This window comes from Drosophila busckii, chromosome 3L (genome assembly GCF_011750605.1).
Source record: "Drosophila busckii strain San Diego stock center, stock number 13000-0081.31 chromosome 3L, ASM1175060v1, whole genome shotgun sequence".
Taxonomy (NCBI): domain Eukaryota; kingdom Metazoa; phylum Arthropoda; class Insecta; order Diptera; family Drosophilidae; genus Drosophila; species Drosophila busckii.
The window spans coordinates 10,068,024-10,088,580 of NC_046606.1; the positions used below are offsets into that span (position 1 = coordinate 10,068,024).

General features: G+C 44.0%; 7 protein-coding genes across 7 annotated transcripts; 4 read left to right on the forward strand and 3 right to left on the reverse strand.

Annotated features, from left to right (window-relative positions):
- Positions 1–81: 81 nt before the first annotated feature.
- Positions 82–3,171, forward strand: LOC108600250 (kinesin-like protein KIF23). The gene is made up of 6 exons (XM_017987686.1): positions 82–92; positions 150–905; positions 960–1,503; positions 1,562–1,883; positions 1,943–2,508; positions 2,568–3,171. Exons 1-6 carry the CDS (start codon positions 82–84, stop codon positions 3,042–3,044), a joined length of 2,676 nt encoding a protein of 891 aa, XP_017843175.1. The 3' UTR covers positions 3,045–3,171.
- A 722-nt stretch (positions 3,172–3,893) lies between these two features.
- On the reverse strand, positions 3,894–11,918 carry LOC108600539 (F-box/WD repeat-containing protein 7). The gene is made up of 8 exons (XM_017988191.2): positions 11,602–11,918; positions 8,501–9,863; positions 6,611–8,425; positions 6,371–6,552; positions 6,081–6,306; positions 5,713–5,923; positions 5,483–5,654; positions 3,894–5,424 (listed from the first exon to the last, which is right to left on the reverse strand). The coding sequence occupies exons 2-8, from the start codon at positions 9,818–9,820 to the stop codon at positions 5,313–5,315; spliced, it is 4,038 nt and encodes a 1,345-aa protein (XP_017843680.1). The 5' UTR covers positions 9,821–9,863; positions 11,602–11,918; the 3' UTR covers positions 3,894–5,312.
- Positions 11,919–12,181: 263 nt separating this feature from the next.
- LOC108601118 (solute carrier family 66 member 3) lies at positions 12,182–13,565 on the forward strand. The gene is made up of 4 exons (XM_017989039.1): positions 12,182–12,415; positions 12,474–12,733; positions 13,182–13,302; positions 13,363–13,565. The coding sequence occupies exons 1-4, from the start codon at positions 12,256–12,258 to the stop codon at positions 13,491–13,493; spliced, it is 672 nt and encodes a 223-aa protein (XP_017844528.1). The 5' UTR covers positions 12,182–12,255; the 3' UTR covers positions 13,494–13,565.
- Positions 13,541–16,611, reverse strand: LOC108601117 (NF-X1-type zinc finger protein NFXL1). The gene is made up of 8 exons (XM_017989038.2): positions 16,439–16,611; positions 15,721–16,355; positions 15,391–15,663; positions 15,216–15,332; positions 14,821–15,161; positions 14,584–14,761; positions 14,077–14,532; positions 13,541–14,022 (listed from the first exon to the last, which is right to left on the reverse strand). The coding sequence occupies exons 1-8, from the start codon at positions 16,551–16,553 to the stop codon at positions 13,597–13,599; spliced, it is 2,541 nt and encodes an 846-aa protein (XP_017844527.1). The 5' UTR covers positions 16,554–16,611; the 3' UTR covers positions 13,541–13,596.
- A 246-nt stretch (positions 16,612–16,857) lies between these two features.
- Positions 16,858–18,925, forward strand: LOC108600973 (phosphatidylserine lipase ABHD16A). The gene is made up of 8 exons (XM_017988835.2): positions 16,858–16,998; positions 17,065–17,121; positions 17,185–17,486; positions 17,544–17,695; positions 17,758–18,179; positions 18,236–18,417; positions 18,474–18,741; positions 18,801–18,925. Exons 1-8 carry the CDS (start codon positions 16,930–16,932, stop codon positions 18,909–18,911), a joined length of 1,563 nt encoding a protein of 520 aa, XP_017844324.1. The 5' UTR covers positions 16,858–16,929; the 3' UTR covers positions 18,912–18,925.
- An 82-nt stretch (positions 18,926–19,007) lies between these two features.
- LOC108600974 (zinc finger matrin-type protein 2) lies at positions 19,008–19,955 on the reverse strand. The gene is made up of 2 exons (XM_017988836.2): positions 19,785–19,955; positions 19,008–19,713 (listed from the first exon to the last, which is right to left on the reverse strand). The coding sequence occupies exons 1-2, from the start codon at positions 19,885–19,887 to the stop codon at positions 19,232–19,234; spliced, it is 585 nt and encodes a 194-aa protein (XP_017844325.1). The 5' UTR covers positions 19,888–19,955; the 3' UTR covers positions 19,008–19,231.
- An 89-nt stretch (positions 19,956–20,044) lies between these two features.
- Positions 20,045–20,504, forward strand: LOC108600975 (V-type proton ATPase subunit e 2). The gene has a single exon (XM_017988837.1). The coding sequence runs from the start codon at positions 20,146–20,148 to the stop codon at positions 20,401–20,403; it is 258 nt and encodes an 85-aa protein (XP_017844326.1). The 5' UTR covers positions 20,045–20,145; the 3' UTR covers positions 20,404–20,504.
- The last annotated feature ends 53 nt before the right edge of the window (positions 20,505–20,557 follow it).

The window sequence follows — 20,557 nt, forward strand, 5'->3', positions numbered from 1 at the left end:
AATTGGTGAATAGGATAAAAGTGTTAAGAAAAAATAACTAAACAAGTTTATATTATAAATCGATTAGCAAAACGCTACAAAATGAAAGCAATGTAAGTATTTACATAACTGATAGAAAGCGCTAAAGGTGCTAATGCATTTTTCTGCAGCGCTCGTACGCCAATGCGCGTTCCAAAAACACCACGAGCTGCGCAGGCGCCAGCAACTACAGATAAGCGTCGCGATTTGTCGGGCAAGCCGCAGGATCCAGTCAATGTGTTCTGCAGAGTGCGTCCACTGCAATCGGATGCGGATCTGACATGTATGCGCGTAAAGAACAACAACACAATTACAGTAAACACACAGGATCAGCTGACTCATCACAAGCAAAACGGCGCGCAACGCGAGATACAGTACATCTTCAAGCACGTTTTTCAGCACGATGCTTCGCAGCAGGATGTGTTCACAGCCGTTGCGTTGCCTTTGGTGGATAATTTAGTACGCGGTCGGAATAGCTTACTCTTCACTTATGGCGTCACAGGCAGTGGCAAAACGTATACGATGACAGGCAACTCCAGGCATCGCGGCATTATGCCACGTTGTCTGGATGTACTCTTTCGCACTATATCCGACTATCAAGCAAAGAAGTTTGTGTTTAAGCCAGACAGATTAAATGGCTTTGAAATCTTATCAGAGGAGGATGCATTACTTGAGCGTCAGCTTGAGATGAATCAGCGTTTTGCAGGTTCAGGACGCTTTGGATTTAGGCGTAAGGAATCAGATCCAGAAATAGCTTCGCAGGCATCTGTTGAGCCGACGCCGCTAAATGTACTCGAGGAGGACAACATGTACTCTGTGTTTATTACCTATGTGGAGATGTACAATAACAGTGTGTATGATCTGCTCGAAGATTCTGGCATACAGAAGTAAGTAGCATGTTAGCTTCACTTAAAAAAAAGTATTTATTATTGTTTTTTTAGGTCCTTGCAATGCAAAATTATACGTGAGGATGCCAATCATCAGATGTTTGTGCATGGTGTTACCGAAGTGGAAGTAAAGACAGTGGACGAGGCATTGGAGGTATTCCAAATGGGTCAGAAGCGCAAGCGCATGGGTCATACTGTACTCAATGCAGAGTCCAGTCGAAGTCATTCTGTGTTCAATATACGTCTGGTGCAGGCGCCTACGGACTGCCAGGGCGAACATGTAGTGCAGGATAAGCGAACAATAACCGTAAGCCAACTGTCACTGGTGGATTTGGCGGGCAGTGAACGCTCGTCACGTACCAAAAATACTGGCGTGCGTTTGCGCGAAGCTGGCAACATTAATAATTCCTTAATGACACTGCGCACCTGCCTGGAGTACTTAAGAGAAAACCAACAGCTAGCACCCAACCTAGCCAAGAAAATTCCCTACCGTGATTCCAAGATAACGCATATGTTTAAGAACTACTTTGACGGCGAGGGTCAGGTATCAATGATTGTTTGCATTAATCCACGTATGGAGGATTACGATGAGAATATGGTACGCTTTATAGTTTACTATTTTTATAGCGAATTTATTAATCATAAGCTACTTGCAGCAAGTGATGAAGTTTGCTGAAATGACGCAGGAGGTGCAAATAGCACGTGCTACGCCCATGAAAACAGATTTGGGCTTTACGCCAGGACGCCGCAAGGCTAACAAGCTATTTAAAATTGCTGTCAACAATCTCAATGAATTGGGCATACCCGAGGCCAAGCAGCTTGATGTGGATGTGGGTTTGGTATACAGTCTAGGACCAGACTTTCCCAACTACTCCATGGATAGTCCAGAGGCGGACAGCAAAATACAGGAGCTTATGCACTATTTGGAGCAGCGCATTGAGAAGCGTCGTAAATTGCGCTCCAACATGGATATTAAATGTTAGTTAATAACTCTAAATATTTTACCACAACTAAAGTACTCTCTACTCCCATTGCAGGTGACAATTTCCGTCAAACACTTATGAATATGGATCGCGATAATCTTCAGCTGCGCACAGAGTTAGCTTCACTCAAAGTTGTCTATCAGCAAGAGCGTGAGCGCAGTGCCGCTCTGGAGAATAAGGTGCGCATACATGAGAGCTCCATTGATGTGCTCAATAATACGGTGAGCAAGCGCGAGCGCAAGATACAAGAGCTAACGCTAAAGTTATCCGAGCAAGAGCATTTGGTCAATCAAAAGGAAGAAGAAAAGGAGAAGCAAAAGAAAAAATTCAACTCTAAATTGGCGGTTGAGTCGGATAAGAACAAACGCGAGTTTGATTTAAAGCTGCGTGAGCAACGTGCTAAAATGCAGGAGCGCATGCGCATTAAGGACGAGAAGCTACGCTTAGTGTCCAACATTCTGCAGTCGGAGGATGTGCCCAGTTTGCCGCGCTCCCAAAGCTCAGAGGACCTGCTGAACGAGAAGGAGCGTGCAGGCACAACTGGTGTCTTCACCGCACGTACAGAGTCCTCAGTGCCGGCCACAACACGCACAGATGTTTACTGCACACCTAGTCGACATGTAAGTGTGTCCCCAAACGTTGCTTTTATAATTATTCTAACACTCACGTTTTGCTTTAGGGCATGGCTGTGGCAAACAATCGGCATCGCCGCTCGCGATCCGCTGGAGACAAGTGGCTTGAGCATCGTGCTGCTAATCCGGTACCTCTGGGCACCATTATGCAGCCGTATCTGAAGAACCGCAAGTCGGTTACAAAGCTAACAGACATGAAGGAATTAACTGGACATGGCGCCACTAAATATTGCCTCGTATCGCAAGAGGCTGACACGGATGGCGATGTGGAAACTAAACTGTACAAAGGCAATGTGATTCCCACCTGTGGTGGTGGTGCGCAAGTCGTCTTTAACGATGTCGAATGTCTGAAGCAAAAGTCGCCAGTGCATTCACCCACACGCAAGCGTCCAAGCAATGGCAATCTGTCCACATCGGCTTTTGGCGGCCCATTGCCCAGCAGCGTCATTACTTCCGTCCAAGATGTTGCTTCTCGTTGCACTATGGGCATCGAGGGACACAACAGTAAGAAGTCGAAAATGTAAAATATCGATGAAAACTATAAATATTATCAAGTGTTTAAAGGAAATTAATTAATTAGTATTAAGTACCAATTACAATATTACACATGAATTGTAACCGCGACTGAAGCGACTTGTTTTGTGTTTATGCAAAAACCTGATGAATAAATTTACATATTATACTTATACAGTAAAACACAGTGGGGTACATATAAAATATATAGAGACATTAAATTAAACAAAATGCAGTTCTGTAAGCATCGACTTTTTAGTCATAAATTGTTCAATAATCAACCGATTGTTTAACTGTTTACTGTTTTATGCTCGTTATAATGCTAGAAACAAACTTACATCATTACATTTTCAATTTAACAACTTTTATTTTTTAGCGATTTTGGAAATTCAAAGACTAACCATCACAAATTTTTCGGAAATATTGAAAATGTTAAATTTTTAAAATTTAAATGCAGTTTAGTTAAGAATCTTCTCACGAGTGTAACAAGGTATAAAATTCTATAATTGGACCCCAATTCGCTGAGTTACAGCTTATCAAATGTTGATAGTTGTCTGCTTTGTTTACAATTTTGTTCATAACTTGGCAAAATATTATGTTAGCTTATAGAATGTAAACTCATTTCCGTATCCTGTGAGTACAGCTTCAGTTGATGAATTAATACTGTCCAGGATATAATAACTACGGCCGATGTTAGTCCATCCACAGGCTGCTGGCTTGATACTGTCAAATTTCTGATTCGATTTTATCAATGCCACATTAAAAACAACCTTTTGGTATTTATAGAATTACTGCATTTATTGTTACGTTTATTATGCCATAAAGTATTTCATAAATTATTGTATAGAGTAATTCGTGTACACATATACATACATATGCATGTTTTCAGCTGCATCCAACGGCCCACAACATTTTGCCCATTCTCTTGGCGCATTACATTTTGAGAGTACAAATATCGAATATATATTTTGTTATACATATATTGGCCCGTTTGATGCCTTGTAATCTATAGAGTGATTTCTCTTTGTTTGTTTTTTGGAAAATACAATAATCAACAAACAAAAAGGCATCACATGCACATGCATTTTTTGTTTATTTAACTCTGGCTTTAACTATTATTCCTGCGTTTATTTTCAAATTTATGCTTAAATTTGTAGATTAATTTCAATTACTAATAAATCAGTCTATAATTAAAATATATGTTCGCTTAATGCTTATTATGTGTGTGTGTGTGTGTGTGTATGTGTGTGTTTTGTGTGAGAGTTTGTGAGCTGCCCCCTCCACTTTACTTCAGTGAGTACCACGGAATACTTAACTTTAAACATAAACGGAATTGCAAGTGTGCGGAAGCGAAAAAACATTTACAATTTGTTGTAATCTTTTCGATATAAATTTCTTAGGCATATACCAACATACAATACAAGTTGAACGTGAATTAACAAAAACACATCAAAATTTAATACATGAAAATTACAAAGACAAAAAAAATATAAAGAATATAAAAGAACAGACTTGTACGAAACCACAGGTGAAGCACAGAAACGACAACTAATTTGTAAATAAAATTAACGTATTATCAGCATTAATGCAATGCAATTAAACAATTTAATCAATATATAAAGCTGTTTTATCATTCCATTCAATTTGACGCGAAACAGTAACGTTATGTAAGTATGTAATGTAATGTAAATGTAAATGTATGTATGTATATGCATAATACGTATAATACACATTTCGATAATGTGCAAAAAGCTAACTCGACTTTCAATGCGGTATAATTCCCTTTTAGTATATATAATGAATAAGAACTATAAGAGCTGAAAAAATTATGCTACGGTTGGAAAACAAATTTTGGCTACAAAAGCAACGCAATTCAAACAAATTATAACATGGAAAACATAACACTTGCACACTCACTAACCCAGCAACCCCATTAGTGTCTCTGTGTGTGTTAAATGTGAGTGTGTGTGTGTGTGTGTGAGCTGCGTTTGTTGGCAAGGCAAGCAACGATAACGATAGACGCGTCATCTCAGTTTATATTGGCAATCTGTATAATGAGTATGTATGCGTGTGTGTGTGTATGTGTATGTCTGTGTGTGTGTGCGTGTATGTGTTGATCATGTGTCTGCATCGGTGCCTGCGAGAGCATTCCTTAGCTAAATGTTCCATCTTTCTCTGATCGCCCTGTTCACCCTGACATGAAGGATAAAGTGCCTACGTTCCCTTTCGGTGGCTCGCAAATCGTAGAAATGCAATTGCAAGCGCTGACACTCGTCCTCCTATGAACACTTCACACAGGCACCCTCCACATCGAAATCTAAAACCATCAACTTTGTCTCCTCCGTGCCATTGCGCGAGCCCACAGCACAAATCAACTTGGTGTCATTTGCCCTACAAGAAAAATATTATAAATAAAATTTGCAATATTCATGACAATGAGTCAACGTACCGTATGCGCCAAACCACACCGCCGGAGCCACCGGAGTCCAATGCCACCAGATTGCGTATAAATTCACCCGTCTTGACATCCCACAACTTGACAGTGCCGTCATCCGAGCTGGTGACCACAAAACGCGAATTGAACTGCAGGCAGGTAACAGCCGACTGATGCTTGTTAGGACCTAAGCCAAGGGAGAGGAGTTAGTAATTGAAAACTTTGATAGACTAGACGGTACTAACCCGATAGCGTTTGCAGGCACTGTCCAGTGGTGATGTCCCACACCTTGACCGTGGAGTCTGCATTGCCAGAGACCAGTATATTCTGACGCAGCTCCATGCCCGAGGTTAAGCTCTGATGACCCATAAGTGTGTGCTTGCAGTTGCCTGTTTCCACATCCCAAACACGTATCGAGGTGTCCAGCGAGCCAGAGACCACATGCACGCCATCAAACTAGAAAAGTAAATAGATATTAATTAAATAGCTGGTACAAACTCCATATCCATATCCAATTATGTTGTCACAAGATAGACAGACGGACAGGGTCCAATTCAGTTTGTCTTGCTCATCACACATATGTCGAATGCAGCAAAAATAAAAGCTCGCTTACCTGCAATGAGTAAACGCGATTTGTGTGTCCTTGTAGTGTATGTAGGCACTCCTGGCGCTCTGGATGCCAAATCTTGACCATATAATCATAGGCGCCAGACACGATCAGCTTGCCGTCGTATTGCACACAACGCACTGCAGCCAGATGACCCACAAGGACATGCAGACACGAGCCCTGATCAATGTCCCACACACGCAGCGTTGCATCCCGGGAGCCACTCACCACTCTGCGGCGTCAATGAAAGTTAAGATTTAGTCACATACCGCTAACTTTATCAGTTGGCTACTCACTTGTTGCCATGCAGATGCATACAGCGCACCGTCGAAGTGTGTCCTTGCAGCGTATGCACGCAGGCGCCGCTGTCCATGTCCCACACCTTGAGCGTGCGATCTGTGCTGCCCGAAATTATAATATTGCCAGACATCTGCGAGGACCAAACGCCACCCGTGTGACCCACCAAGGTACGCAGGCACTGTTCAAAATAAATCACACACATTAGTGTTATCCTCATTTTAAATCTGTTTACTTACCTTGCCATTTACGGCGGACCACACTTTGAGCGTATTATCATCGGAGCCCGAGACAATGCGATTTCCGCTAAACTGCAGACAGGTAATGACATGATCATCGTGGCCCTTGAGCACCTTGGGCCGGCGCACAGGACGCGAACGCCAGTTCATTTCTATGATGTGCTGACGCATGTAGGCCGCCTTCCAGGGCGATGAGATGGGCGGCATATTGCCATCGCGTCCACGTCGGGGCCGATCGCTGCGCGACGATTCGGTGAGTATTTGTGCCTTGCGGCATTTCTCCTTCCACAGCAGGTTGTCGTCGCATAGGAAGCGCCAACTGCGGCAGGTTTGCGCGGCACGCAGCAAATCCTTGGGCTCCAGATAGGAGAGCACAAAGAGTGCCGTCTCACGTGGAAGCAGCGAGATGAAGTCACGCTGGAATTGTGGCTCGATGACGTTCATCATGTGACGCACCTGCGATGGATCGCAGTGTTCGATAAGCCGATCGACGGCCACCAGGCGCTCCGTATGGTTCCAGCGCTGGAATTGCTGCAGCCAATGCTGCAACTCTGGCGTGGCGCTGGCGCGTGGCGTGCGCCTGCCTATAGCTGGCGAGGAGCCAGCCACACCCAAGCCCATGCCCATACCAGCGCCTGTAGGCGTTAATGATAGCATCAAGTTGGAGCTTGGAGCGGAGCGTGGCGTTGAGGCATAATCATAGGCAATGCGCTTGCGACTGTTGTCGCCAGCACCCAGTTGACCACCTGCAGCGTTTCCCCCAATGCTGCTTGCTGCGCCCATGGCATGATCTCCGTCCAACAGGCGTCCATCGTTGTATTTGCGCTTGCGCTGCAGCGGCTGCTGCTGCTGCTGCGACTGGGAGCAATCGAGTGCGGCTGTGGACAATGAATGCGATTCATCGCCGTTGGGCAGGTAACTACTGTCGGTGGCGTCCATGTCATGGCCTTCGTTAATGCTGGCATTGCTGCCGCAGTGACTATTGCCCAGCATGCTATTCTGGCAAGTGCAAATCTCTTCCACATCCGAGCAATTGTTTTCCTCATCACAATTGTTCCAAGGATCATCAGCATTGAACTCGCTGGGATCCAGTACAGCTGCATCGCCATTGGCATTGCCGTTTACATTGCTATTGCCATTGCCATTGGCATTGCTGTTGCCATTGTTATTGCCATTTCCATTGTTATTGTTGCCATCTTCGACCACAACCTCCAGCACAATGGCATTGGTTTCGGGGTTACGCGTTGCTTCCACGCGTCGCCTGGGGCGCACAACATTGCCGGCGGCCAGTCCACTGCGTGCAAGAAAACGTTCCTGAGTTTGTGCGCTAGCATTGACCTGGCGTGCAACGATGGGTTTGGCCATTGCTGCCGCCGCATAGTGACAACGAGCGGATGTGGTTGAAGTGGACGAGGTGGAGGGCTGCGCGTCCACATCTGCAGCAGCGCTAGTGGCAGTAGCCACACTCACAACGCTGGTGCGACTGCAGCCCTTCTCTTGCTCCTCCTCCTGAATGGTCTGCGAAGCCACCGAATTGTATGAGGTAGTAGCAGCAGCAGTGGATGAGCCCGAAGCCTTGGAGTGCGCGCTGGAAGTGGAGGGTTCTACAATCACCGTGGACTGCTTGGCATTGGCATTGGAATTGCAGTTGCTGCTGTGCTGTGGACAGGGAGCCGTTGAGCTTGTGCTGGAGCTAGAGCTTGAGCTGTTGGCCAAGCTGGCTCCTAAATTAAGTTTGGCAGTGGATTTGCTCAGTCGACTGTTGGTGAACTTGCGGCTGCTTGTAGGCGTCGTCGATAAATCTTTGTATGTGCACTAAGAACGAAAAAAAAAACAAAGATGTGAATTGAATATGAAGCATAATCTCTCTCCTATGGAGAGCTAACTCACCTTGCTGTCCGAGTTGAAGGCGCGACTATTGCTGCTGCTACTGCTTGGCCAGTCATCACTGCTGCTGCTAACTCCACCCGCAGTAGTTGCAGATGCGCCCACACTCGCCGCTGTGCCCGCTGGACGATTAATCAAATTAAGATTTAAACGATTCTTGTTGATGAGCGAACTGTGGCCCAGTATAATGCCGCCAGTTAGGCGCTGCTCGGTTTCGAAATCTCGACGCTCTATCAAGTCCATGGACTCAATATCGGCTTTGCTCAGGGGCTTAGCAGTGGAGGTGGAGCTGGCGTTGGAGCTGGAAGTGGCTGCCTCCGCAGCATTGGCTGTGAGGCTCATTTGCTTCAGGCGCACCGACATTTGTCTGTCGTGCAACGAGCTGCTTGCCACACCAACAATTGTGTCCTTGCCTACTACTTCGCAAGCTGCTTCAGACTTAACTACTCTGTTGGACTGTTGCTGCTCCTGAGCCTGGGCACGTGCTTCCGCATCGAATTCATCGCTCAGACGCTTTGGCTTGCCGCCCGCGGGCAGCTCCAGCTGATTGGCTGCTGTGCTAATGACATGCACATGAGATTGGGATTGGGGTTCATCGACAACGGGCGTTTCTATGAATACTTTAGATCCATCGGCATTCATTATGACGCTATCAGTATTTAGCTGTGATGTATTAGGACAATCTAATGCCATGGACTGTGCCACAGAATCCGTGTCGTCGTCGTCGTCTTCCTCCTCCTCAACCTCTTCCTCCTCCTCTTCTTCCTCGACCTGTTCCAGCTCCTCATCATCATCATATTCATCGTTGATGAGGCAGACAACGGGCGGCTCATTATCATTTTCATTCTCATTTTCATCGAAGAAAACATTATTCACGGAGCTGCCTTCGGAGGCGACGCTTTGTGTGCGCTCATTGCCACTCACATTGCCATTGATGGTATCCGTGGAGGAGCTATCGTCCACAGGCACAACGACCACGCCCATGCCCAGACTGTTGACGGTAGCGGCAGTGGCAGCAGTAACCGCTGGTGTGCTATTCGGCAGTGAGTTGGAAGAGCTTATCTCATATGTTTCCAGAACGCCGGTTGTTTCCGTGCTGGACTCATCATCGAGCACAACGGCAAAGCCATGTTGTGAGTTTGAAGAAACACAGTCCTCCACGTCTTCCCTCAGCTTGGACATAGATTTAGTTAGTATATTGCCGCTTTTGCTTTCTCGCTTCGCACCGTGCACTTGGCTCGCCTTTGACTGTCGTTTGCTCTTACGCTGAGCTTGCTCGACACTTGCACAAACACTATTAACAAGCGAACATCCTCTTTCCATAACACTTTCACACAATGCGCCGCGAGCACTTAATTTGTTTTGCCTGCAAGTTACAAAATTAAAAAAAAGAGAGCATAAGCAAGAGAGTTTTCAAAATTGTTTAGTAAAGTTATAAGCAAAACGTATAACTAACAGATAATTTTGCGCCCACTTTGCCTGCGTTTAGTTTAACTATCCTTCAGATTCAAATAACCCGCTGTGCACAAGCTGCGACGCCAGCGTAACGGCGACGGCAGCAGCAGCAGAGACAGCGACAACCTATGTTTGTATGTATGTATGCTTCTAAAAAATTCCCACGCAACGCCGAAGCATTAGAGAGAAGCAAAAGTAATAAGCACAATGATCGTGCTGTGTCGCTGTCTCTCCCGTTCGAATGATGAGACTTGAGAATTGCGAAAAAGATCAAAATCAAAATCAAAAAGAAAATGAAAAGCAGTGGGAAAAATGTTTGTTACAGCAGCAGCAGCAGCCGCCGCTTGTCTGAGAGCCTCTCTGGGTAAAGGAAATCACAAAAGTGCAGCGACGGCGGCGGCAGTAGAAGCTAAAACGGCGCGAAGTAGAATGAGCAACGAAGAAGAAGCAGATGAAACGAGTATTACAACGCCACAAGCAGCGCAAACACACACACACACACACATACACATGAAACGAATGCTGAGAGACAGATCAACAGTCAGGCCAGGCCAGGCCAGGCAGAAAAGGTAAAGGCATGCGATGACAAGAGCAAAAGTAACGGACGGAAGAAGAAGCAATAAAGATACACACACACATACACACAACCACCACCACGGCCAACAGCAGCTACAACAATAATAACAACAACAACAACGCTAGCGTACACCTTGCAATTTATGCCCCTATCTGTTTGAGCTCTCTTCTCTCTCCCGTCTTCCTCGCTCTCATCACAAGGTCTGCTGCTGCTGCTGCCGCTGCTGCAACACAAACACAGCATCCAATGCACACTCACACACATGCACAGACAGGCAGACAGACGGTCGACAATGAAAAAAGGGATCGGGCATCACTGCAGGCCGCGCGGGTTGCATCCGCAGTCGTACAACAAAACAAAGGCCGAGAGATCACATAGGAATTTTCTTCTTTACACTCACACACACTCACACACCAGCAACGTGGTTTGTCTGTATGCGTGTAGATCCTGTGTTGCATCACTACTTGGTTGTGCACAAGAATGTCGCTAGTTCAAAATGTCCGAAGACGTAGACCCTCCCCTCCTATTATGGCTTTTGACCTCACGTTTGTATTTAGGGGTCTCTCGATCTTGCTTGCGTTTTGCGTCTACTTTCACACGACATTCGGGTTACCTGTACAACTCTGAAATGCCACAGGACGTGAGCAGAAGAACTAGTCCCTTGCTTCGTTATCCATTATTGTCGTCCTTAAGGCTCACATATGTACATACATACATAAATACATACGAATGCATGCCAGTATGTAAGAAGTTTTGAAAATGTGACTGCGCTACGTAGTAATTGTACATACATATGTATGTAGCCATGTGCGCGTTTATAGTTTGGCCATGTCGCAATTACGGAATATTGAATTTACATGTAAAAGTATTAACATTTATATAAACCTCTACTAGTGGAGCAGGCAAGATTTTATTAAATCGCACTCTGGCCCTAACCCCACTTTTCTGCACCTGCATTCAAAGCCCAGAGCCCCAGTATTCGTGGGGCAAAGACAAACAACAAAAGAAAAATGTGAACCAACACATACACAAGAAATATCACGACATGCATAAGAAAATTAATTTACTTTACCCCGAGGTATTCAATATTCTGCACTTTGAACAATTGAATTAGTTTATTAGACGCACATTTGATGCTTGCAGTTGCAGTTTAGCTCAATTATTTAACTATTCCATCCGTTTTCCACTTTTTGCGTTTAGCTCCACACACACACGCACACACACATGAGCATTTAATTTTAATCAAATTTATCACGTACGTTTATGTACCGTTTTCATTAATGCAACCGTAGCTGTTTAATTTTAATCTTTTGCCTATACACAATTGCAAGAGGTTTAATAACGCAACAAAAAACAATTCGTAATTTGCCACAGAAAAGACGATTTGTTTCTTCTAAATATTAAAACTGCAACAAAAACGCGAGTATTATCTACAATGATATTGTGAGAGCAGTATAGGAACATAGGGTGCGAGCGAAATATCCGACTGCCCAACCATCGATACGTTGACGCTTATCGATAGTATAGCTAGTTTTCGCTTTAAATATCTAAAAACAACAGTTATTCTGCAGCAATTGACAACCCTAAAATCCCCAGTTGGGGATGTGCAGAGTTGCCATGAAATTGCAATAAATAAAAAACAACACAGCAATAACAACAATTTCAAAATCAAAGCTCTCTTCGGTTTGTTTAGTTTGTTCGTTCTTGGCTGCAGTAGCTAACGCTTATGATGGTGTCCGAGAGTCTTGGGGACCTGGTGTCCCAGTATTTCGCTAAGGGAATTGTACTTGTTATAGCGGACTTGCTAAGTTTAATAACAGTTTCGTCCTGTTTGGTTATAAAAGTGCCGCAGATAAATACTATACGGGAAAGCAAATCGACGAAAGGTAATATGGTTACAGTATATAATTTAGCATGCAAACTAAATTCCATGTTTAATTATAGGCATTAGTGTGCTGGGATTATGTCTGGAGCTTTTCAGTTATACCGTTATGATATCGTATAATTACACGTCAGGCTATGATTTCCTTTCATACATGGAATATCCTGTGCTGCTCCTGCAGGAATATGTGCTTATCTATTACGTATTTAAGTATCAAGGTTTGCTGGGCAAGCGTGCTCAGATTTTTGCCATATTTTATGTGGCTATAGCAACGCTCATCTACCTGAAGATATTTCCAATTATGATACTAACTTTTCTGGTGGTGAGTAATTGCATCTTTATCAGTAGCATAATTGCGTCTTTATCAGTACCATACCTGAAGAAATTTCCAATTATGACACTAACTTTTCTCCTGGTGAGTAATTGCGTCTTTATCAGTAGCATTCATTAGTCAGCCACACAATTGATTAGTAGTTCGAACAGTTTGGACATACAGATAAACATTACTATGCGCGAGCTGATAGAGTTAGTCGTAAATAAAACTTGTTTTGCGGCGATAAACATAATCTGATGTATGGGCAACTTGTTTTTCGGGGGCTCTTGAACTGTACATCATTGGCCAAGGTCAAGTGTGTTTGTCGCATAATATTTATAAAGCTATTTTTATATAAATCTTACGCTCGGTCGCTTAATTGTTTTAAAAGCCTTTTGCTCATGTGTGTGAGTGTGGCACAAATATTTAATTGGTTTAATGTGCAATTACTCAACAGCCATTCTGCACACCGATTGGAGCAACTAGCAAGGTACTGCAACTGGTGGCCATTCTACGCAGCAAGGATGCCAGCTCTGTAAGCCGCACAACCTGGGCGCTCTCTGCCTTTACCAACATGAGTAAGAGCAACGATTGCATATGTTAATAATTACTTATTCATTGTTTGTCTTTATTTTTAGCGCGTATCTATACAGTATATGTGCAATCGCATGATTGGATGCTGCTGTCAAACTTCTTGATATCCACGTTTCTCAGTTCCTCCGTGTTTGCCGCTGCTTGCGTATACAAGAAGAAAGTGAAGAAAGCTTAAGTTTGTACAAATCTTCCAGCACAAATACTCAAAATCGCTTTTAAATATTAAAACTAGTATATTTTAACTTAATCTCTTTGCTCTCAATTTTTGGTTTAATCTCTTAGCTGTCTGCATAGTAAGCAACACCTAGCGCTCCTAACACCAAGAGCAGCGCTACGCTGTAGTTGGCCCAACGTTGCCAGTCTATCTTGCTGCGCTCAAGATCCACTTCAATGGTCTTGCGTTCTCTAGGCTTGCGCTTGGCAAATTTCTGCTGGAATTTTTCAAGCTCGATGCGATTCTTTTCCTCCTCCAATTGTTTTTTACGCGCCAGCTGCTGCTGTTCCGTAGCCTCAACCTTGGCACGCTCAGCCTGACAGTTGTCATCGCAGCTTAGTGAGGTTTGACCTGCTCGATGCTTGTCGCATGCAATCTCCTGCTTAAGCCGCTTGCAGGCGCAATAAATGCGCACTTTCTTGCGGCACAGCTCCGGGTTGGGACACTTGCCAGAGTGACAAATAGTTATGCACCGATGACCACAGGCGAACTGCAATTAAATTTAATGTTAGAAAAAATACCAATTGACAACTTGGTTACGCACATTCTTTAGACAACGATTGCCGCAGCAACGCAACTTTTCGCCACGCTCCAGTAGCTGCTGCTCTTCATCCACATCATTGTAAAGCTCATGGCACTTATAGATAATCTGATTAAGGCCACAGTGGCATTTGCTTTTGATAACGAAGCTGCAGGGCGCACAGGGCGGTGGATGACAGCCTTTGTTGCAAGAATGCTCGCATCCTTTGGTACGAGCTATGCCACAGCCTTGCTCGCAATTAGCACAACCCACTTGCTGCAGCATGCTCTGCGGATCTGGTACAGTGTGGCAGACAAGCTGGCATTTGTGATTGCCACAGCGCAATTGGCGCGCACATTTCCGAGCGCAGGAGGATGGTTTGGAGTTCCAACAGGGCCAGGTAGCTAGCTCATGTCCACCTATACAGCTAACGCTGACGCCTTCCTCGCATTGTGGATGCGGCAATGGTCGATACTCATACTAAGGGATACATATTATAAAAGCAATTGCTTAAATATTATTTTAACTTGCCTTCTTTGCCGCAGCCCGATTTGAGGCGTCTGCAGTTTTGTTTACTCTGATGGCTGAATGACAATGTGCTTTGCATATGTGACCACATTTGTTTGTTTGTCCACAAGGTTGTGCACAAGGCGGACACTCGCCTTTGTGACAGCGATGCTTGACGGCGTGATGGCATTTGGAGCTTATTCTGTGGAACACATTTGGATTAATTAATATAAAAGCTTGATAGAGATGATTAATATTAACCGGCAGAGCTCCATGCAAGCGATGCGTGCGCTTCTCTCACGACCGCAGGGCACGCTGCGTCGAGTTTTACCACAACGGCAGTTGACCTGAGATTCTAATTTGCAGGGATAACACGGGCCATTATGGCAGACCGATTGACATTTATGCTTGTTGCAGTTCAATTGCTTTCCGCAAATCTTTTCGCAGGGTGGACACTGATAGCCACAGCATTTACGATTGCAAGCATGTTTGCCACAGTCCCGCATCTGCTTGCATTTGGCCTCGCATGTGAACTCCTTGGAGCAGGGCAGCTCCTTCTCATGCAGGCCACAGCGACATTTTTTTGTGGTACGCACCAGACACTGCAATAGTTTAGATTTTAATTACTTTTCGCACAATATTCAGTTGAGGCTTACTTGGTTGCAAGGCCCGCGATGACAACGTTGCGTGCAAGTGTGATTGCCACAAGATAACAATTTGTGGCACGTGTCGCCACAAGTTTCCACCTCCTCATTACAGCCGCTTGCGTTTTTCTGCAAATAGCGTAAATTCTATGCAAATAGCTGCAATATTTATATATTTTTAACTTACGCTCTTGCCGCAAGGACAGCTGCGCACACTCAAGGGACAGTCGCCGCCACAATCTGCTGAATGACAGATCTTCTCGCATTTATGCTGGCCACAGTTGTAAAGCGCGCCACAAACATTAGTACACTGCCATTTGGGCTGTGAGCAGTTAACAACTTTCACCTCACGCTTGCAGTTACAAGGCTGAGAGCTCTGACTATTGCAAGGCGGGCATTGGCCACGTCGATGGCATTTTTGGTTGCACTTGTGCTTGCCACACGACAAAAGCGTCTGACACTGCAATCAAATTGTTGATTAATGAAAAGTTATGTTATAAATCTGATATACACTTGCCGTTTGCTGGCACTGCCAATTTTTATCAAGGCATCGCACTGATCGTGCAGGAGATTTGCCACACAAGCAAGAGTTGTTGGCCAGTTGGGCACACGGTGGGCACGGACCCGGATGACAAAGCAGCTTGCAATCGTGACCACATTTTGGCTGCAGTAGCTTGCCACAAATTTCGCCACAAGAGTGTGGCACTAGATATGGTTGTTGTGCCGGATTGACTTCCTTGCCACAGAAGCATTCGTACTGCGTGGGACGCTCCGTTGGCTGGTACTCAGTACGGCACTGCGGACAGCACCAGTGTGCAGCTTTCTGACGCTTTGCCGGCACATACTCGCCCAAATGGTTGTAGTGTCCTTGATTGCCGTTCTGCTGTTCGGCCTTGACTTTCATTTGCATGACACTGTCATTTGCCCAGCGTTGAATGCAATTGAGATGAAAGAAGCAGTAGCAACTTTTACACGACCAAATGGACTCTACACGCCGTATGCTGCCTATACAGATTAGGCATGTCGCAGCACCGGAGTGCAATGTGTTTTCCAGAAATGTAGCAGTGCGATTGGCATTATTATCATTTTGTTTATTTCCCGTAGCTTTACCAGCTCCTTGCGGCAAGCTTTGATAATGCTTATAGAGCAGATCTACCAAACAGAACCGTTAGTTTTTGTTGTTGTTGATAAGAGCCGACTACACGTCAGAACTATTGGTGTTTCTCTATACCCACCGAGTATGTGTTTTTCGTCAAGCTCGCCTTCATCCTCGGAGCTGGAGGCATATGCCTCCACCAACTTCTGAGCGGCCGCTAAGTTTTTTTGTTGCGCCTTGTTAAACTTTTCCATATTTTTTTATGCCGGTTAACAATTTGTTACAAAAAAAAGTAAGCTTAAGCCAAGTGTGCAAAGATATTTCGATCAGTAATTATATCTTATCGATATATCGTTCATCTTTGGAAATCCAACATGTATGGCTCAATTTGCCACTCACTCGCACATATTACAATTTTCTATTGGTACACTGCTCTCACAATTTTTATTGTGGATTATACTCGCTCAGTTGGAACGTTTGCTTCTCGCTTTCACATATTAGACTTTCTTATTGCTGCACTGTTCATACATTATTGCTGTAGATAATACTCTCAGAAGGAAACGTAAAAAAAAATCATAATATTTTCAGACTGTGACGAGAAAACATTGACGACATCGAAACGCCTTAAAAATGAGTTTCTATAATTATATATTTGGGCCCAAGCTGTATATGGAGTACAAAGGTGTACCCGAACCACAGGTTAGTTGTCCCAAAGCGAGTCCAAATGTGCAAGCTGCTTAAAATGATCTTTTGTTGTCGTTGCAGCGAAAAATGTATGAACCCGGCGGTGTCGAAAAGTTTGGGGAGCAAATACTTTCTACGGTGAGTATGTGTGTATGCAGGGTAAACAGTAAGTGTTTTAACTAGATTGTGTTTTTTTTACAGCTGTCAGTGGTTTGGTCTGTCAGTTATTATACGTCGCCGCTGATTTTTACATTCCTTTATCGACGCGGCTATTTCGCTGCTGAAGCGATGCCAGCGCTGGCGAAGATCTCAACAAGTGTTGGGCTTATAGTCATTATATCTTTGTTTATGCGTGGCGTTGGACGAAAGCAATCGCGGGCTTATTCCAATATGATGACAGCGCTGACACAGGCGAAGGCCAACAAATCGTCAGAAGCTTTGCATGGCTTCGACATTGATTTCTCAGCTTGGCCAGTTGATTTCGATGTAAAGACACTGGCAGGGTACGTCGGAGGTGTTAGTTGACTGTTCAGTTGAGCTTAACATTAATTTATTTAAAGTGATCCAAAAAAGCCGACAAACGCAGTTGGACGACGTGAGGGTTTCAGCATTGCTGCGCTACCTTGCGAAGTTATTGCCTATTTAGCAATTAACACTTTTGGGCTGTCAATGATATACCCTGGATCAGTTAAGCTGTTGCAGAAATTCATGAGTAAGCTATTGAAATCACAAAAATATATAGCACACGTATACGATACTATTATTTATTTACAGTGCCCATGCTGATCTCAGGACGCGCTAAGCTTATTGAAGACGACAATGGCATACGCAATAAAGTAAAAACAATCGATTCTAACGAAATAGATACGCTGTTTATAGATAATCGAAACGATAACGTGGGCAATGGCAAAACTTTGGTCATCTGCTCAGAGGGCAATGCTGGCTTCTATGAGGCTGGCATAATGGCCACTCCAATTGCATTAAAGTACTCAGTGCTGGGCTGGAATCACCCTGGCTTTGCTGGCAGCACGGGCAAGCCAATACCCGAGCAGGACAAAAATGCCATTGATGCAGTGGTAAGCTTTGCAATTAATCAATTGGGTTTTGCCTTGGAAGATATAATACTCTATGGCTGGAGCATTGGCGGCTTCAGCACATTGTATGCCGCATCTATTTATCCGGAAGTCAAGGGAGTAGTGAGTATAGGAAACAATGTCAAATTACTTTTGAATTCTACTTTTAATTTCTGCAGGTGCTGGATGCTACATTCGATGACATTCTCTATTTGGCCCAGCCACGTATGCCTGCCAGTCTTGGTGGCATTGTGCGTGTTGCCATACGTAATTATTGTAATCTAAATAATGCTGAGCTGGCACACAAGTATAATGGACCCGTTCTGTTCATACGACGAACTGAAGATGAAATTATTTCCGAGTATGTTGCCGTGCTTTACATATTGCCCCCTGTCTATAACTCATTTTTGCTTTTAGGGATAATCGCATTGATACAAATCGTGGCAACTATTTAACGCTGTCTGTACTAAGGCATCGTTTTCCCAATATATTCTCTTCGACTCAGCTGTCGCGTGCTAAGGGCTTGCTGTCAAAACCATTGGAGCCTTACAGCTATAGCGTTGCCGAAGAGAAGCTAATTATGTCACGTCTTATTACTTATGCTTCGGATGAGGGAAAGAGCTTCCCCATGCAAATTGGAGCAGATTACACCGATGAAGTGCGCAATCAAATGGCAGTATTTTTGGTATGTTCTTGTTAATTTTTTAAACGTGGCCTACACTACTAAATCAATATAATTTGCAGTTGCGCAAGCATTTACGTGACTACAATTCTACACATTGCACACAGTTGCCTGGCGAGTTCTTCAGCATTCCGTGGGATATACCCATCGAGCATGGATTTGTATTTACTTAAGTCGCCCCACAGTTTGCCAGTCAAACGCCAAAAATATTTGTATTCGAGCGTGGGCGGGTTGGATGTTTAGTTTAGAGTTAGAGAAAAGGGCTTAAGTCATTTTGCATTTTTACTGCTATTAAATTATTACTCGGGCAAGCTGTTGTACAATACAATAACTGGTGTAAAATTGTCTTATACATATATACATGCATACATACATTACATACATATGATGAAATAAATGTCACAAACCAATCACAGCGATTAGCCCCCAGTAAACGGGTTCGTTGGTTAAAATCTATTTCTATCAAACTTAATACTAAAGAGTGACAAAAAGTCTATGAGTTCTTCTTGGAGCCGCCAAAGCCAGAGAATCCCATTATCGCAGCCATGTCGTCGGGCATGCCACCATTTAAGTCATCGTGATTCTCAGCCTTTCGCTTTCGGTCTTTTCTTTTCTCCTTTCGGTGCTCTTTGTACCGGTCTTCCTCCTCTTTAGCCTCACGCACCTTTCTGTCCAGTTCATAATCCTTCACTTTCTCCTCCATTTTCTTTTTGTTTTGCTGAAAGCGCTCCTTCACCTGGTCAACGGTGCTGCGCTCTACTTTCATGGACATGCCCAGATTGCGCTGGTGTTTTTTTCCATTAATGTGATCCAGGAAGTTGATGGAATCCTTAACCACACAGTCGCACACATTGCAATAGTAGCCGCCGGATTGCGAGGTAGGTGTATTTTTGTTTATCACAACACTCTTGCCCAATTTGCTATCCAAGTCAACCTTATAGTCTCGTCGCTTCAGATTTTCTCGCTGTATAGGCTCTGAAGACCACAAACAGTTCAAATGGTCAAAATATGCATAACATTGTATCTGTGCACAGCGTTCTATTTACCTTCTTCTTTTGGCTGCGCTTGGTTCATCAAGCGCTCCTGGGCTAGTTTTTGGTACTCGTTTTTGTCCCATTTTCTTCGGTGGTCATCTGGTCGCATCGTCATGTTGGTAAATTTTGGCTAAAATTATTGTTTTTTTTATAGTTTACTTTCTTTATAACAAAAACCTAGTGGTGGTAAGCTATCGATAAAGCTGCTACAAACATGTTCGAAAGGCGATCAAGCATGTTTGAAATGTGGCAAAAGTATCGATACCTTTAGTATTGATTTTCGCTCTCAGCATAACATATTCAGTTGAAAGCAATTCGAAAAATTTTCTTTTAAATCGACGTAACGTGTTGTTAAATTTTGAGCAGTATTAAAATGGGTGCGGCGTTCTTTCCTGTGCTATTTTTCACGGCCGTGTGGGGTTCTGTGGGCATAGGACTGCCCATTATGACTCCAAAAGGACCTCATCAAAACCTGATTAGGTGTATCTTAATGTTGACTGCCGCCTGCTGCTGGCTCTTTTGGCTGTGCTGTTACATGGCTCAGATGAATCCTTTAATTGGTCCGAAGTTGAAGCGTCATGTCATCGCCGAGATTGCCAGATCTTGGAGCAACAAGCTAGTGGAGGGCTAAGGCGACGTCTTCCAATAATCATATAGCTATATTTTTCATTTGATGTTATCTCAAATATGTGTATAATGTATAAATCAATAAATAATATAACCCATGTTCATTACGTTAGCCAAACTGTGTAAATTCAATCATTACATTAAATATTCACATATTC

What these genes read in the sequence shown, in the direction of transcription:
- LOC108600250 (XM_017987686.1), top strand. An exon ending in CTCCAACATGGATATTAAAT is followed by an intron (nt 1,884 to 1,942) that starts GTTAGTTAATAA and finishes CTCCCATTGCAG; the next exon opens with GTGACAATTTCCGTCAAACA. An exon ending in ACTGCACACCTAGTCGACAT is followed by an intron (nt 2,509 to 2,567) that starts GTAAGTGTGTCC and finishes GTTTTGCTTTAG; the next exon opens with GGCATGGCTGTGGCAAACAA.
- LOC108600539 (XM_017988191.2), bottom strand. Translation starts at nt 9,820, where the DNA reads ATGGAAAGAGGATGTTCGCTTGTTAATAGTGTTTGTGCAAGTGTCGAG. An exon ending in ATCGCGTTTACTCATTGCAG is followed by an intron (nt 5,924 to 6,080) that starts GTAAGCGAGCTT and finishes TTACTTTTCTAG; the next exon opens with TTTGATGGCGTGCATGTGGT. An exon ending in GTGCCTGCAAACGCTATCGG is followed by an intron (nt 5,655 to 5,712) that starts GTTAGTACCGTC and finishes CCCTTGGCTTAG; the next exon opens with GTCCTAACAAGCATCAGTCG.
- LOC108601118 (XM_017989039.1), top strand. Translation starts at nt 12,256, where the DNA reads ATGATGGTGTCCGAGAGTCTTGGGGACCTGGTGTCCCAGTATTTCGCT. An exon ending in GGAAAGCAAATCGACGAAAG is followed by an intron (nt 12,416 to 12,473) that starts GTAATATGGTTA and finishes GTTTAATTATAG; the next exon opens with GCATTAGTGTGCTGGGATTA. An exon ending in CTCTGCCTTTACCAACATGA is followed by an intron (nt 13,303 to 13,362) that starts GTAAGAGCAACG and finishes CTTTATTTTTAG; the next exon opens with CGCGTATCTATACAGTATAT.
- LOC108601117 (XM_017989038.2), bottom strand. Translation starts at nt 16,553, where the DNA reads ATGGAAAAGTTTAACAAGGCGCAACAAAAAAACTTAGCGGCCGCTCAG. An exon ending in ATTGGCAGTGCCAGCAAACG is followed by an intron (nt 15,664 to 15,720) that starts GCAAGTGTATAT and finishes ATTTGATTGCAG; the next exon opens with TGTCAGACGCTTTTGTCGTG. An exon ending in GCTGTCCTTGCGGCAAGAGC is followed by an intron (nt 15,333 to 15,390) that starts GTAAGTTAAAAA and finishes CGCTATTTGCAG; the next exon opens with AAAAACGCAAGCGGCTGTAA.
- LOC108600973 (XM_017988835.2), top strand. Translation starts at nt 16,930, where the DNA reads ATGAGTTTCTATAATTATATATTTGGGCCCAAGCTGTATATGGAGTAC. An exon ending in GGGAGCAAATACTTTCTACG is followed by an intron (nt 17,122 to 17,184) that starts GTGAGTATGTGT and finishes TTTTTTTTACAG; the next exon opens with CTGTCAGTGGTTTGGTCTGT. An exon ending in ATCCGGAAGTCAAGGGAGTA is followed by an intron (nt 18,180 to 18,235) that starts GTGAGTATAGGA and finishes TAATTTCTGCAG; the next exon opens with GTGCTGGATGCTACATTCGA.
- LOC108600974 (XM_017988836.2), bottom strand. Translation starts at nt 19,887, where the DNA reads ATGACGATGCGACCAGATGACCACCGAAGAAAATGGGACAAAAACGAG. An exon ending in AGCGCAGCCAAAAGAAGAAG is followed by an intron (nt 19,714 to 19,784) that starts GTAAATAGAACG and finishes TGTGGTCTTCAG; the next exon opens with AGCCTATACAGCGAGAAAAT.
- LOC108600975 (XM_017988837.1), top strand. Translation starts at nt 20,146, where the DNA reads ATGGGTGCGGCGTTCTTTCCTGTGCTATTTTTCACGGCCGTGTGGGGT.